The 14009-nt window shown below is 37.9% G+C and overlaps 1 protein-coding gene across 2 annotated transcripts; it reads left to right on the plus strand.

Annotated features, from left to right (window-relative positions):
* Positions 1-4094: 4094 nt before the first annotated feature.
* Positions 4095-13376, plus strand: Pde6 (phosphodiesterase 6). 2 transcript variants are annotated; one of them, XM_018507563.1, is made up of 13 exons: positions 4095-4150; positions 5843-6039; positions 6716-7044; positions 7317-7562; positions 7804-8161; positions 8373-8542; positions 8791-9013; positions 9230-9304; positions 9376-9414; positions 9943-10224; positions 10937-11313; positions 11423-11859; positions 11941-13376. In XM_018507563.1, exons 2-13 carry the CDS (start codon positions 5986-5988, stop codon positions 12576-12578), a joined length of 3228 nt encoding a protein of 1075 aa, XP_018363065.1. In that variant the 5' UTR covers positions 4095-4150; positions 5843-5985; the 3' UTR covers positions 12579-13376. The 2 variants fall into 2 exon arrangements, with proteins under 2 accessions (XP_018363065.1, XP_018363066.1); XM_018507564.1 differs by having other exon boundaries at positions 7813-8161.
* The last annotated feature ends 633 nt before the right edge of the window (positions 13377-14009 follow it).

Here is a 14009-nt window from a genome sequence, read left to right on the forward strand (position 1 = left end):
ATTAATCTCGCGATAGAATTAGAATCGTAGTTAAAATCAAACTGCAAAGTAGATAATGAAAAGAGAAAAAAAAATACAAATAAAGAAGACAAAGCTGTGATAGTTTGACTAAATGACCTCGAAATTATATCTGTTATTCGTGAGGATATCCGTTTTAAATCGAAACAGCTAATTGTCGACTGGTTGTCCTAAAAAGGATCTTGAGAAATGGGAATTTAGAAATATGTTTGATTTCTCGTCCATAACAGACATCAATGTAAATACTTTTGATTTCGGTGGCAAGATTACTGGTCATAAATAAAAGTTCGTAAAATAGATAGTGATCCTTATTCAATTAATCTGTTTTAAAAAATAAACAAGTAAATGATACCTTTGTCAAAGATGAAAGGATAAAAATATCAACTAACTAAATAGATAACAATCATATTGGCATAAATAATAGCAAGAGACCAGACGTGCATCAGTTCGGTTGGATAATTTTAACATAATCAACATAACTGCAAGAAAGAATTCATACTTCCGGCTCACGTATTAATATTATGCAAGGAAGAATCTGAAGAATAGGACACTATGCACCACCTGAATATACAAAATATTCGGAAAACGTGTTCTGCTTTCTCGTACTTGGCAATTTTCTGACTGAATGCATAATCGATAATGTCTTAGCTAAAGTTTGATAAAAGACTTAACTGCAAAATTAACTGCATGTTACATTCAAACTGTATTAATATTTAACGTTAAAACTTTATTGATTTTGGCAAATTAAGCGTCTCATTTAGATTCGGCCTTGACGGAAAGTTAATTGAAAGTCCGATTATCCAAGTATACCACTCTGGAAATTAAAATATTGTGCTAATCTCAGTCAAAACTGGAAGGAGAAAAACAGCGAAAATAAAAAATTTGAAGGAAAATGTGCGGCACACTGTATATGTATATGTATGTAAACGCAATCCGATTTTCTCGTGATGGACATACGTCAAAGTTACGTATGTACACGCATGTGCGTATGTTGCATAACAAATCACGGAACGTTAACACGCTTGCCAATTAGCATTGATAAGGGTTTACATATAATACCAAATGATTATATGGCATTAAGAGCGAGAAGGATGCAATGATTGTTAGCCGATCTAAATCTTGTTTACTAGAGAACATACCGATGCTGCTTATTCCGTTGACAATACTTCAAATTAATTGTAACTCAGAAGCACAAGAAAATCATAATTTGCGAGACTACTTTTAAATGTCAAGCCGTGTTTAAGTAGAGCTTAAAAGTTATAGATACTCCAGCCTCTTGCTTCAATATTTTCTATGAAGCTAAAAACTAATATCTATCTTAAGTGCGATCATACAAAAAGTCACAAAAACTAATAGGATTATTCCTCATTACGTTGGAAGAAGGATTAAATCCTTAAGTACTACACTGCGGAGTCTCTTTCTCTTTTTCTCTGTTTCTCCCTCTCTTTCTCTCTACGCATTCGACATCCCAATTATTATATCGAATATCAAAGGCCATGCACGTGGAAAAGAGTAATCTCATGTATTTTAACGGTCCGATTATTAATGATAGATACATCGTGTGGCAACTTTTAGTATAATACTGCCTAAATTTCATGAAAATTTCATGAGTGGGATACCAGTGCTCTTAAGGGTTGAAATTCAACAGCGTGCATCCGTATATTGCCGTATTAATAACGACGCACACATCGATAGTTAAATTTCTCGAAACGCATTAGGAACAGGTGTTCGATTAACGGTTCCGCGCTCGTTAGCTCAAAACACGCGCGGGAGAGTGAAGCGTGGCGCGGCGCGGCGCGGAGCGGGTCGATCGATCGAGCCGCGGCATCATCGAATATCGACGCACATCGGCGGGTGCTTGCAAAATTTCAAAGCCAAAAATTTCGCGAGTGGTAGGGGATGCTGCCTGTCTGCTTGCCTATCTGCTTGCCTGCTTGCTTGCTTGCCTGCCTGCCTGCCTGCCTGCCCGTCTATCCGCCTGGCCTGCCTGCCTGCCTGCCTGCGTCCGGGATACTCTCTCTCCACCGGCTGCTATCGATCTTTCCCGGAGCACGGCGCGAGAGAGAAGACGTCTCCTCTCGGTATCCCTGCCGCACGTGCGCACACACGTATACGTATATAAAGATGTATATACATGTACACAGACTCACACATGCAACTTTGTCCACATCAGTTGGAAGATAAGTGTCCGTGAGTTCTGCGCACACGCGCATATCGAGGCTACCTTACTCACGAAGATGAGATAAGCGTCTGTGAGCTTCGCTGCGTATATAGATGTACTGATACCTACTTGAATAGTACTCACGACCACGAGGATGATAAGCCCGCGCGTTAGTTTGACTCACGTGTATTAAGAAGAGATACTCAAGTATACAGACGTATACATACTCGGAACGCACGTCCGAAGCGAAGATAGTAATACCCCAAGACGGTCGCAGACGGTAGCGCGCGTACGAGACACGCGCGGAGCGGAGCGGAGCGAAGCGGAGCGGAGCGGAGCGAAGAAGCCGTGGGAGGCTCGGACGCGTAACCAGCCGAGCTCTACTACTCCGCGCCACTCTCCTCGAACACCCGCGTCCGCCTGGCCCAAGGGGGAGACTTCAGTAAGCTCGGAGCTTTCAACCTGTCCGTAGTTGTCTGCTATCGACGTCGTCGTCAACCGTTGCGTCGCGACGCGTCCCGGTGCGACACGTATTTGCGATACACGATAGCGCTGGTGGTGATCGTTGTGCAGCGATCATTCTAGACCTAGGATGATCCTTCATTTGGACTATCATTCGGGAAATTCTTCGAAATACGAATCTCCGAAACTGTAAAACGGAAACAAGAGGTGTTCCGAGCAAGTGAAAGCTTTGAAGAGTGCCAGCGAACTGATCTCAAGTTATGATATCGACAGAACAAAGTGATCCTTCGAGAAATGGTGCTTTGAGAACAAGTAATAATCTATCTAATGAATTCAAGATTTTTCAAAGACTAGTTTATTACTAGACGGTTGCTGATCAACATCGCGACGGCATTGACTCTATTACGAGACGATCCTGTCGGCGAAGAAAAGATGAGGATAAGAAAGAGGAGTTTGCGAGGACACACCGGTCGATGCGGTTTCGAGGGTTTCGAGTTAACGGTCGCGTGTCGACGGGCTGCGCGTTGATCCTGCCCCGCGCGAGACCAGAGCGATCCTCGGTAAATAACTTGCGGGGAAGGTGTGAGGAGGAAAGGAACAACTTTTCTATTTGAGGCCGCGTGCGGAGGAGGTGATGATCTCGCTTCTGGAAGCGGCTAAAGATCCTCCCATTTAGAGCTCACGTCGATCGCGCGTGATCCTGTCGCTAAATTGTTCCGTACGCGATATCATATCTCATGCTCCTAAATTGATATGAGAAAGAAATGAAAGATTAATTAGTACAGAAAATAACGCGATAAAGATGATTTTTAAAAACCACGGTTGAGTTCAACTTTGGGAGAGGCGAAGCTTTCCGTGCTTGATCCGTCAATCTTGCAACGGGAAAGGCACGCCACAAGTGATGCGTAGATGATACAGAGACTGGGAAACACGCTGTGACGGATATATCGAACGACGACGAACTTGAACGTGAAAAAAAAATATGTGAGTTACATCGAGATGCGTCTGCGTGATCGCGCGACAGTGGTCGCGCTTTTTGAGCAATCGGTTCCGTCCAGTCGATCGCAATTGAACACTTTCGGAAGTACATCGTGTCCGACATATGCCGGGACGAGAACGAAACGCAGTAGACCGAATGTATCCTTGACATGCTTGAATTAAAGAAAGGATATCGACGCGACGAAATGAAGGAGGGCATGTTTACCGAGAGGAAATCGCGGGTGGAATACAAATAAAATGCGACTTTTGTATATACTTATTCGTACGTTTCCATAACACTAGCGGTCAAGAAAAATGATGACACAAAACGTCAAGGAACGTTGTGATTTGTTGAAATGATGTGTGTTCGACGTGGTGACTGTCGACGAAGGACTCGATTGTATGTGAAGGCGAGCGTTCACGTGCGGAAAGAAATCGCGAATGACATTTTGCAGGAGTGATGGCTATTTCGGGCCGGACACGCGGGTGTGCTGCATTTATAAGACATTCCTCGCGAATGGTTTACTGCAGGTGAGCAATGCAGATGGCTATGTTTATGCTGGCATATCTATTCAAGTTTTGTAAGCAAATAAACGATCAAACTTAAGGAAAACTTCTTTAATCGCGAATCCTTAAACGTGTAGACTTCTTGAACAAATAATTAACACGTTTCTGTCTAATTAGACAATCAATACGCAAATTCTATGACTACTTAATTTAAATAATACGAATACATTTACGCTTTTTCGAAAATTGAATTAAATATTGTTAAATTGGTAATTCTTTTGCTTTAAATTCGAGTAATTAAAATACATATAAAAATTAAAAATAAATATTATGATAAAGCATATTACAACATGCAAGAATTAAGAAAATGTACTTGTAGTCTTGTCTTGATAATAAATATTTTTATTTCCGAGAACATCATTATACTCCACAATAGTTTTTCAAGATATTAGTTATTAAAGTTATTAAATGATCTCGAATCAAACTTTAATAACGCAAATAAATGATATATATATATATATATATATATAAAACACAATTTATTTTATATTAAATTTTATTTAATTGTATAAATGTAATTTTATAACCGTACAGATGAAGAAAATATATTCTTATTTTTCAAATTAAAATAGGCTTATAGAATGTGTTCAAGTACTTTAAACATAATGGTAATTTGTTTATCAAAATTAGATCTAATGCGATGGTATATCTCGTAATAAAAATAATTGCAATGCTCTACGATACATTTCAGAATAGAAAATTCACAAAAATACTCATTGAATTCTCATCCACTCGTACTATCATGACATTCCAATTATCCGTAGTCTCGATTCTAATTTAGCGGATAAAATGTCAGAGTTGTATGAGCTAGAGACGCGGCGCGGAGAGGATAATCATCGACAGGAAACGTATTAACAAGGGACTTAATGCGAAGCGGTTATTCTCATTGAGAATTGTAGACGACGACGGCTGGACGGTTTTCTTCATGAATATTGAATTGCGTAATTTCATAATTCAGTGATTAGACATGAATTTCCCTAGTGGGTCGTTGCCTTCGATCCTTCGCAGGGGACGAAGGAGAACAAAAGAGAACGAGAACGTGCAAGAGGAACAACTAACTGAGGAGAAAAGAAAGACCTCGCCATATAGGAGTTACACAACTCATAAAATATAAAATTCATTCGTATTCGATCCTTAACATTCATAGATAACATTTCATACATTTAAATAAGATTGTAAAATGTTAAAGCATATTTAAGTCGCACGAGATCTTGTCAGATTATTCCAAAAGTAATAACTTCATAAATTACATCATGAATTATATTAATTGAAGCGGTAAAATGGAAAATTGAATATTTTACATATTGCCATACATATGTTATACATATTTATATTTTAAAAATCAGTTTAAATTATCGAGAGCATTCGTCTAAATAAACTGATTTCGTTGCTGCAATAATAATAATAATTTCGTATCTTTATCGACGCATTCAGCGTAATGAGAATTGTTTGTTTAAATTCATTTAAATCACTTTAACTAATGTTCCTTTAATAAATTGTTTCTGTAAATTGACAAATTATAAAAAAGAAGCAAAAAATGATATCTCAATATTACCATTAGTATAGAGTAGAGCATAAGAATAAAATAAAAAAAAAATTATTAGAGCAGAGAGAAAAAGAGTTTTCGCATTACGAAGAAACCTCTAATATTTTCAGATTCGTATTTCCGAGACTCATGAAGATGTATGGGAAACGAAGGAGCGACGAGATGTGAAGCTTCCTCTTATTCGCATGATTTTCGTCGCATAAGTGAACGTTCCTATTGCGCTCGATGCACGTTACATTAAGCTCAAGGTGATATGGAAGCAGAAGACGAAGTGGATGATGAGTTGTCGGAGGCCGTCGACACGGAAGTAATTAAACAATTTGCATTAATGCTTTTGTCGTTATAACAGAATGGCTGCAATTTAAACAAATTAAAGTCACTTTGTGACTAGAGAACCTGGATATTAACGACTTAAAAATTGAACAAAAAAATTACATATAAAAGAAAATAAGAATATAAAAATTCTTGAATATCGCTTTTAATACTTTAGAACAAAATAATAATTATCTAAAATTTTTATCTAATGTTGTTACTTATTCATAATTCTCTTTTATAAAAAATAAAAATTAAAAAGTAAAAAATTATGTTATATTATATAAATTCTTACTGTAAAGATTCTGACATACTTTTCAGAAATACAAAATGTTTTGTAAAAGTCTAGTGCGTAAAAATATTGTAATAATAACACATCCAAATAATTTAAAAGAATAATATTTACCAATTGACAAAACGTATGTATTTTAAAAACTGTTCTTTTATAAAAGTGTATCATTAAAATCCAGGTCCCAGTCAATTAAAAGTCAATCATTATTCAGTTTAGTTTATTTAGTGTAGAATTTCAATTTACTCTCTCTTAGAGTTTCAGTTTACTATACTTCTCTTTTCAATTTCACAAAATAACATCATATAATCACAGAATAGCGAGATAAAAGATAAATTGTGGCGAACAAACAGATAGCTTCGATTTCCGATACCTTTGGTAGGCGAATCATAACAACAACCTCGAAAATTTCGAAACGATGAAGATCTCTACAAAGCCGGTGTCCGAGAGGACACCGGAGAAGGACGACTGTTCTTTAGTACGCTCGTCCAATCTTGAGCAATCGGACATTGTCGGTTCCACTGACGATAGTCCCAAAAAGTTGAAAACGTCCGTGCGATCAGAATCAAAAGTACCCCTAAGTACAAGCACAAAGACTGATGTGAAGGAGATTGAGATCGCCAGGCTGTATAGAAGCAAGAGGATCAGCTGCCAAGATACTATACACGAGTACGATGAGGACGACAACCTCACTATGGACAGAGTTGGAAGGTAATTGACTCATATCAATTTCGTGTTACTCAATGACAGCATATTGTTGAACTATAATTATTTTTAAATCTTTTTGAAGAGTATTAACGAAATGTTAGCCATACGACAACATTACATTTTACACAAATTATTTTAATTTTATTTTTTTATACCGTTTAGATACTTAAATATTATTATTATTATTGTTAACCATTGTAAAAAATAATAAACAAAAATTTATAAAAACTGTGACAAATTTATGTGTGCACAATCGTTAAATTTTTATGACAAAGATACCTGGAGACACATCCTGCTGTAGTCGAAACGTGGCTGCGAGAAAAAGCGAGTCTTCAGCTTCGACAGAGATTGCAGAACACGCGTATGCTGCAAACGATAACACCGAACGTACCGAGCGCGCCCAGCGTGCAGCAGGAAGAGAACCTTCTCAACCGGAGCAAACGTAACAGCGTCACATCCGATCTCTTTCAGACTTGGCTGGCCTCGAGTTCACCCGCAAAACGCAGCAGGAGTCCCAACAGGTAAAAAAACAATAAATTAACAACAAAATAACTTTATCTCATATCTTCGTGTTATATAATCAAATCACTCCAAGTCACATTAAGATAAATAACATGACAAATAAAACATGATATACTAAATAATATATAAAAATTATATATAACTCGTTTTATATTTTGATAAAATAATAAATATTTAAAAAATCTTTTCGAATTTAGTTGGAATTCGCTTCATACGTAGCGCAAGTATTAAATCTTCCAGGCCTTACAGCACGCTAATGGGTCGTCGCGAGGAGCTCGGTAGACTGGACGAGAGCGATCTGTTTATGGAGCTGATAAGGGACGTGGCAAACGAATTGGATATCAATGTCCTCTGCCACAAGATCCTGGTAAACGTCGGCCTACTCACTTATGCCGATCGCGGCAGCCTGTTCCTGGCAAAAGGACCTTTGGAGGATCGGTACCTGGTGGCGAAACTATTTGACGTTACTCAGGAAACCGAGCTCGAGGAAGCCATCCAACGGGCTAAGAACGAGGAACTCAAAATACCGTTCGGAGTCGGCATCGCCGGTTACGTAGCGCAAACCAAGGAGATTATCAACATCAAAGACGCTTATAAGGTTTTAGTTTATGTTTTTTTTCTTAGGTTTCGATACATTTCATTGAATTTTCTGTTTAACCTCATGACATCGTGATTATTACAACGCTGTAACTCGATAAAGAAAAAAATGTAATTAACTCTCTGAGTAATTGTATAAGAGCTAATTATAATCGATGACCAGTTTTGTATCTTTGTCGACAAGATTAAAATAGATATTTCACGCTCATCAGGATCCGAGATTCAACAGCGCCATTGACATGCAAACCGGATACAAAACGACGTTGATTCTGTCGATGCCAATCTGTAATTACGAGGGCGATGTCATCGGGGTTGCTCAGATCATCAATAAGACGAACGGCAGCAACGAATTTACAGACAGGGACATCGAAGTGTTTCAAAGGTGGGAAAATTGTAAAACACATGTTCCAAAAATTGGTAGCTTCGCATAACTGTGTATGATAATCAGGTACTGGACGCTTAGATAGACGTTGGAACATAGTTACATTAATTGATTACATAATGGCACAAGGCCAGTTACAAGACTATGTAATTGCCATGTACGCGCAATTATAATCGGCATCGCGGGCGATCGATATGTTTATTAATACGATCGCATGTCTAATTTTACGACGGCATCGATTATCGCAGATACCTCACATTCTGTGGCATCGGCATACAGAACGCGCAATTGTTCGAGTTGTCCGTGCAGGAATACCGACGCAATCAGATACTCCTCAATCTGGCGCGAAACATATTCGAAGAACAGAACAATCTCGAGTGTCTCGTTACAAAGATCATGACCGAGGCGAAGGAGTTGCTTAAGTGCGAGAGATGCGCCGTTTACCTGCTGGATTTGGATTGCGGCGAGGCAGTAAGTACTTTCTCTTCACGAATTCAATTTTTCATATATAATATATTACCTACGATAATATTGTATCGGATAGTGTAATAAAGTCTCAGAAAATGTAGAGCAATTTTTTAAACTAGTCACAAAACAAATTAGTGTTTAATTTTAAATGCCCCAGTTAAAAAAAATACCCTACATGTCAATTAAAAACACAATAAAAGATGCTAAGATCTGTTTTAGGGACATCTCGAGAAAATCGTCGAGCGGCCTGGAAAGTCGGTGCAAGAGAGCAGAAAGCCGTTGTCGAGAAGAGAGGTGAGTGGCACCGCCACGTGTTACTCGAATTTGTAAGTCTGATGATCTTTTTCTCTTTCCTGGCGGCTCAGAGCAATAACATCGACATGGAGGACATTATTCAACAGCATGTGAGTAATCTCGACTTTATAAATCAAATATATACCGACATAAATAAACAAGAAGAAGAAATTTTTCAGCCCTTCCGACGAAACAAACGTATATTCCTTCGTCGCTTAACTTCTGTGACGTTAATCAACACATTAAATCCTTTTAATAGTTTAACATTTTATTTTCTTAGGCTCCGTCCAGACTATCGAGCCGAACATCGAGCTGCGAGCCCACATTCAAAGATCCTACATTTATAATGGCTGCGTTCGGAAACGTTGCTTGGATATCTCTGATGCCTTGGATTCATCATCTTGTCCTTATTTAACATTAATGTTAAACAAGATAATGAATCCAAAACATCGAAGGCATCCGAGCGACGTTTCCGAATGCAGCCATTATCGAAATGAATATAGATTCACATCAAATCTTTAAATGTGGGCGCAGGCTCGGCTCGCAGCTCGATGTTCGGCTATAGTCTGGATGCACCCTAAAGGAGATACCATAGATCTTTTTTATTTTTCAATGTTTACATAATCTATTGTTTTCAGGCATCGACCGAAGGTAGTAAATTTACCATGGTATTCGAGATGGAGAATGAAACACAAGAAGCTCGGGTGTATCGACCAAGTAACAACAATCTATCGAGTTCTCTGGGACAGATCGCAAGATACGTCGCAGCGACGGGTCAAATTCTCAACATTGGCGACGTCGCCACGTGGTCGAAGAAAGACGTAATGGAGAGTGGAAAGGAGCCCATCAGAAGTATTCTGTGTATGCCGATCGTCAACGGACAAAGAATTGTCATCGGAGTTGCTCAATTGATCAACAAGGTTTGAATTGATAAAATTTCATTTTTAATTTTTAAGTACAATAATAATCCGTAATAATCCACAATAATCTTGAATAATCTATTAATCTGTTATTGATAGTTTGTATTTGCATTTAGATATATGTATTTTGCATTTAATCCTTAATAATCCGTTAATGATAATCTACATGTGCTGCATTAAATATCACACATTTTTTATGTTATTGACTTTTTAAACTATACATTGCTTGAGAACAGATCGCTGGATGTCAAGTAATGATATTGTATCATGATAAAATTCATTATAAAAATATAGATATTACAAAAAAATAGATATTATTTTTGACATTATAATAAGAGATATTCTTCCCTTATTAACAATCATTAGATAAAATTATCAATAGCGATTGGTACTTATTAATTCTTCATTATTCGCGTGAGGAGTTCAGGATATACCTGTATCCCAGTCTTAATAAATTCACTAAATGTGTGAATGTTATTTAGACTAACAATTTGTTAAATATATTATTATATTTAACAAATTGTTTAAAAAAATTTTGCATTTATTTAAAGGATGTATAGAATATTATATATCTTTATTTAATTATAAATTATCAAAGAGAACAATGAAAATTGAAGTATAATATTGGAATCAAAATCACCCCATGCGAGTAATTATGTTAAAAAAAATTATGCGAGTAATGTAGATTAATAATGAACAAAATTCTTTGTAGGACAACGGCACATCTTTTACCGACTCGGACGTGTCAATATTCGAGGCGTTTGCTATTTTCTGCGGTCTCGGTATTCATAATACGCAGATGTATGAATCCGCGTGCAAGCTGATGGCGAAGCAGAAGGTGGCCCTCGAGTGTCTGAGTTATCACGCAACCGCCAACAACGAAGATGCTCTACGCCTCGTCTCCGATCCTATACCGTCCGCGGAAACGTACAACCTCTACAGTTTCACATTCATTGACTTTGATCTCACCGACGACGATACGTGCCGTGCTACCATCAGAATGTTCAAGCAATGTGATCTTATACAGAAATTCCACATACCGTACGATGTTATGTGTAGATGGATCCTGAGTGTGAAGAAGAATTATAGGTGGATATTCTCGTTTCATTATTTATTTTGTTCCGTGCTTCTATTTCTTCACGAAACTTCTAAACGCGCAATCTTAAACAAAATTACAATTGGGAATTATTCTTGACAGGCCAGTAAAGTACCATAATTGGCGGCACGCGCTGAATGTCGCGCAAACAATGTTTGCGATGTTGAAGACCGGCAAAATGGAACAATTTATGACCGATCTGGAAATTCTTGGACTCCTAGTGGCTTGTCTTTGTCATGATCTGGATCATCGTGGCACCAACAATGCGTTTCAGATGAAAACCGAATCTCCACTGGCAATCCTTTACTCAACCAGCACAATGGAGCATCATCACTTCGATCAGTGCGTCATGATCCTGAATTCTGATAGCAATAACATCTTCCAGAGTTTATCGATGGAGGACTACAGACGCGTGATGAAGGTCGTGGAGAGTGCTATTCTATCAACCGACCTAGCGATGTATTTTAAAAAGAGGAATCGTTTCATGGAAGTGATCGATGAGGGCGAGTTTGATTGGCAGAGCGAGGAGAAGAAAGAATGTAATTCCTTGATAATAATCTTTATTCAACAGTTTTTCAAATATCACAAATAATTAACTAATTTTGTCTGTTTTTTTGCAGTGCTATGTGGCATGATGATGACAGCATGTGACGTGAGCGCGATAGCAAAACCCTGGGATGTGCAGCATCGGGTGGCAAAGCTGGTAGCTGACGAGTTCTTCGACCAAGGCGATCTAGAGCGCCTTCAGCTCAATCAGCAGCCGGTGGCGATGATGGATCGCGAGAGGAGGGATGAGTTACCACAAATGCAGGTCGGCTTCATTGACGTGATCTGCCTGCCACTCTATAAGGTCTTGTCGGAAACGTTTCCATGGATACTGCCGCTCTACGAAGGCACCACGGAGAATCGAAAGCACTGGCAGGATTTGGCGGAAAAAGTCGAGATGGGATTGACATGGATCGATCGCGACACGATCGAGGAACCAGTGGAAGAATTCGTTTCTTACGAGCCTAAGGACATTGAGTTCACGGTTACGACTTTAAACTGCGCTCATGCAGACAAGAAGGAACAAATGCCGGACAGATCGTCGCTCGGCAGGTTCGCCTCATTGAGAAAGGGTGGACGTACGTTGAGCAAAGGAGTCCGGCATCGTATCAGTAGATCTCTTTACGCGAGAAGCAGCTCGGAGGATGCTGGTAAATCGAAGGCGTTACTCCCGGAAAGGAAAAATCGGAACAAGCTGTGCCTGCTCATTTGACGGCTAACTTCAACGACGCTCGAAAGTATCCCTGAATGATGGGCCAACGGATAACGATACTTGGAAATGAATATTTAAATACACATTGCAACTTCCAGAGAGGTCGTGAAAGATAAAACCTTTAATGATGATACTGCCTGGAAGCTGAAATTTGGCAGATGTGTAGACGCGAGCTGTTATTGAAAGAGCTTTAGGGCTAAAATCAAGAAGTCGCTCTTATAGAAGAATAATATTGTCTGCTTCCATAACTAAGTCAGACTATTCTCGAAGAGTAGAATGATGTCGAATAAATTATTTGAATAAAGCTCTTTTGAGGCTGCTTTTAGTTGCAGCGAAATACATACAGGAAATGAATCCTTTGAGAGAACTCTTAAAAGAAGAAATGTTGGTATTTGTAAAAATAATCATTTCTTCTTCTTTCTCTTATGTTAGGCCTCTGGCCTGTGTTACACTTCTCACATGCTTGTGATGCGTACGCTGATTATTCAATTGCCACAAGCATATGGGACCTATAGTTTTAATGCCAGTTCCGAATGGCGGATTTTTTGAGAGGGTTCTGTGGACAAGATACTGTCAGGAGTTGCCGGCCTTTTCCGAGACGGGACACGAGCGTAAATATTTTGGTTCCTACCAGGATCGAACTCGGGACCTTTAGCATGATAGACCAGTGCGCCGTCTACCATGCTACGCTCGCGCTAATTAAATCACTATATATGATCATTTAATTAAGAATATCTGATCAGATATAAGATCGATCAAAAGAAATAAAAGATAAGAAGACAGAACAAAATTTGCAATGAGAAGAAATAATGATAAATTTAGTAATTTGTAAAAAGTAAATATTCTTGCGAAAAAAAAACAAGTTTAATTAGATTCTGAGAAAACTGACAATATAGACGAAAAAATTATATTCAAGTAAAAAAATAATTTTCCACAAAAAGTAAAATAGATCGGAATGTGATAATTGATTACGTTTCAACAAAAAACTGGTTTAATTTTTTTAATCGAGAAATTACGATAGAGATAGAGTATCATATTCATTATGATACTCTATCATCGTTTATTTTACAATTTAAATAAAATAAAGAGAAATAAAAATCTCAATATTATTTATAACCGAATTAGGCACAAATTCGAATTAATGTATTCAAAGTTCGACGTCAGACGTGTAAAACTTAGTATGAAAATTATAGAACCAAATAAATGTATATTTACATAACTTCCAGAAAACATTCTTGTAAAGGAAAATAAGCTCAAAGAGGATACTTTATTAATTTCGAGTTTTTTCCACTATCTCCATTGCCAGAGTAGAAAACGATGAATCAAAATATCGAAATAATTAACTAAATGGCGAATCTTCATAGGGCAAAAAAAACGATGAATACATAGCCCAAGAAAAGAAAAAGGAAAAGTTTAGAAAGAATCAAAGGG

Source organism: Trachymyrmex cornetzi, unplaced genomic scaffold (genome assembly GCF_001594075.2).
Source record: "Trachymyrmex cornetzi isolate Tcor2-1 unplaced genomic scaffold, Tcor1.1 scaffold24, whole genome shotgun sequence".
NCBI lineage: Eukaryota > Metazoa > Arthropoda > Insecta > Hymenoptera > Formicidae > Trachymyrmex > Trachymyrmex cornetzi.

Bases quoted from the DNA above. Each gene is read 5' to 3' on its own strand.
- Pde6 (XM_018507563.1), top strand. From the start codon at position 5,986: ATGGAAGCAGAAGACGAAGTGGATGATGAGTTGTCGGAGGCCGTCGAC. The intron at 7,045-7,316 runs GTAATTGACTCA...TTTATGACAAAG, and splicing joins ACTATGGACAGAGTTGGAAG to ATACCTGGAGACACATCCTG. The intron at 8,162-8,372 runs GTTTTAGTTTAT...CACGCTCATCAG, and splicing joins ACATCAAAGACGCTTATAAG to GATCCGAGATTCAACAGCGC.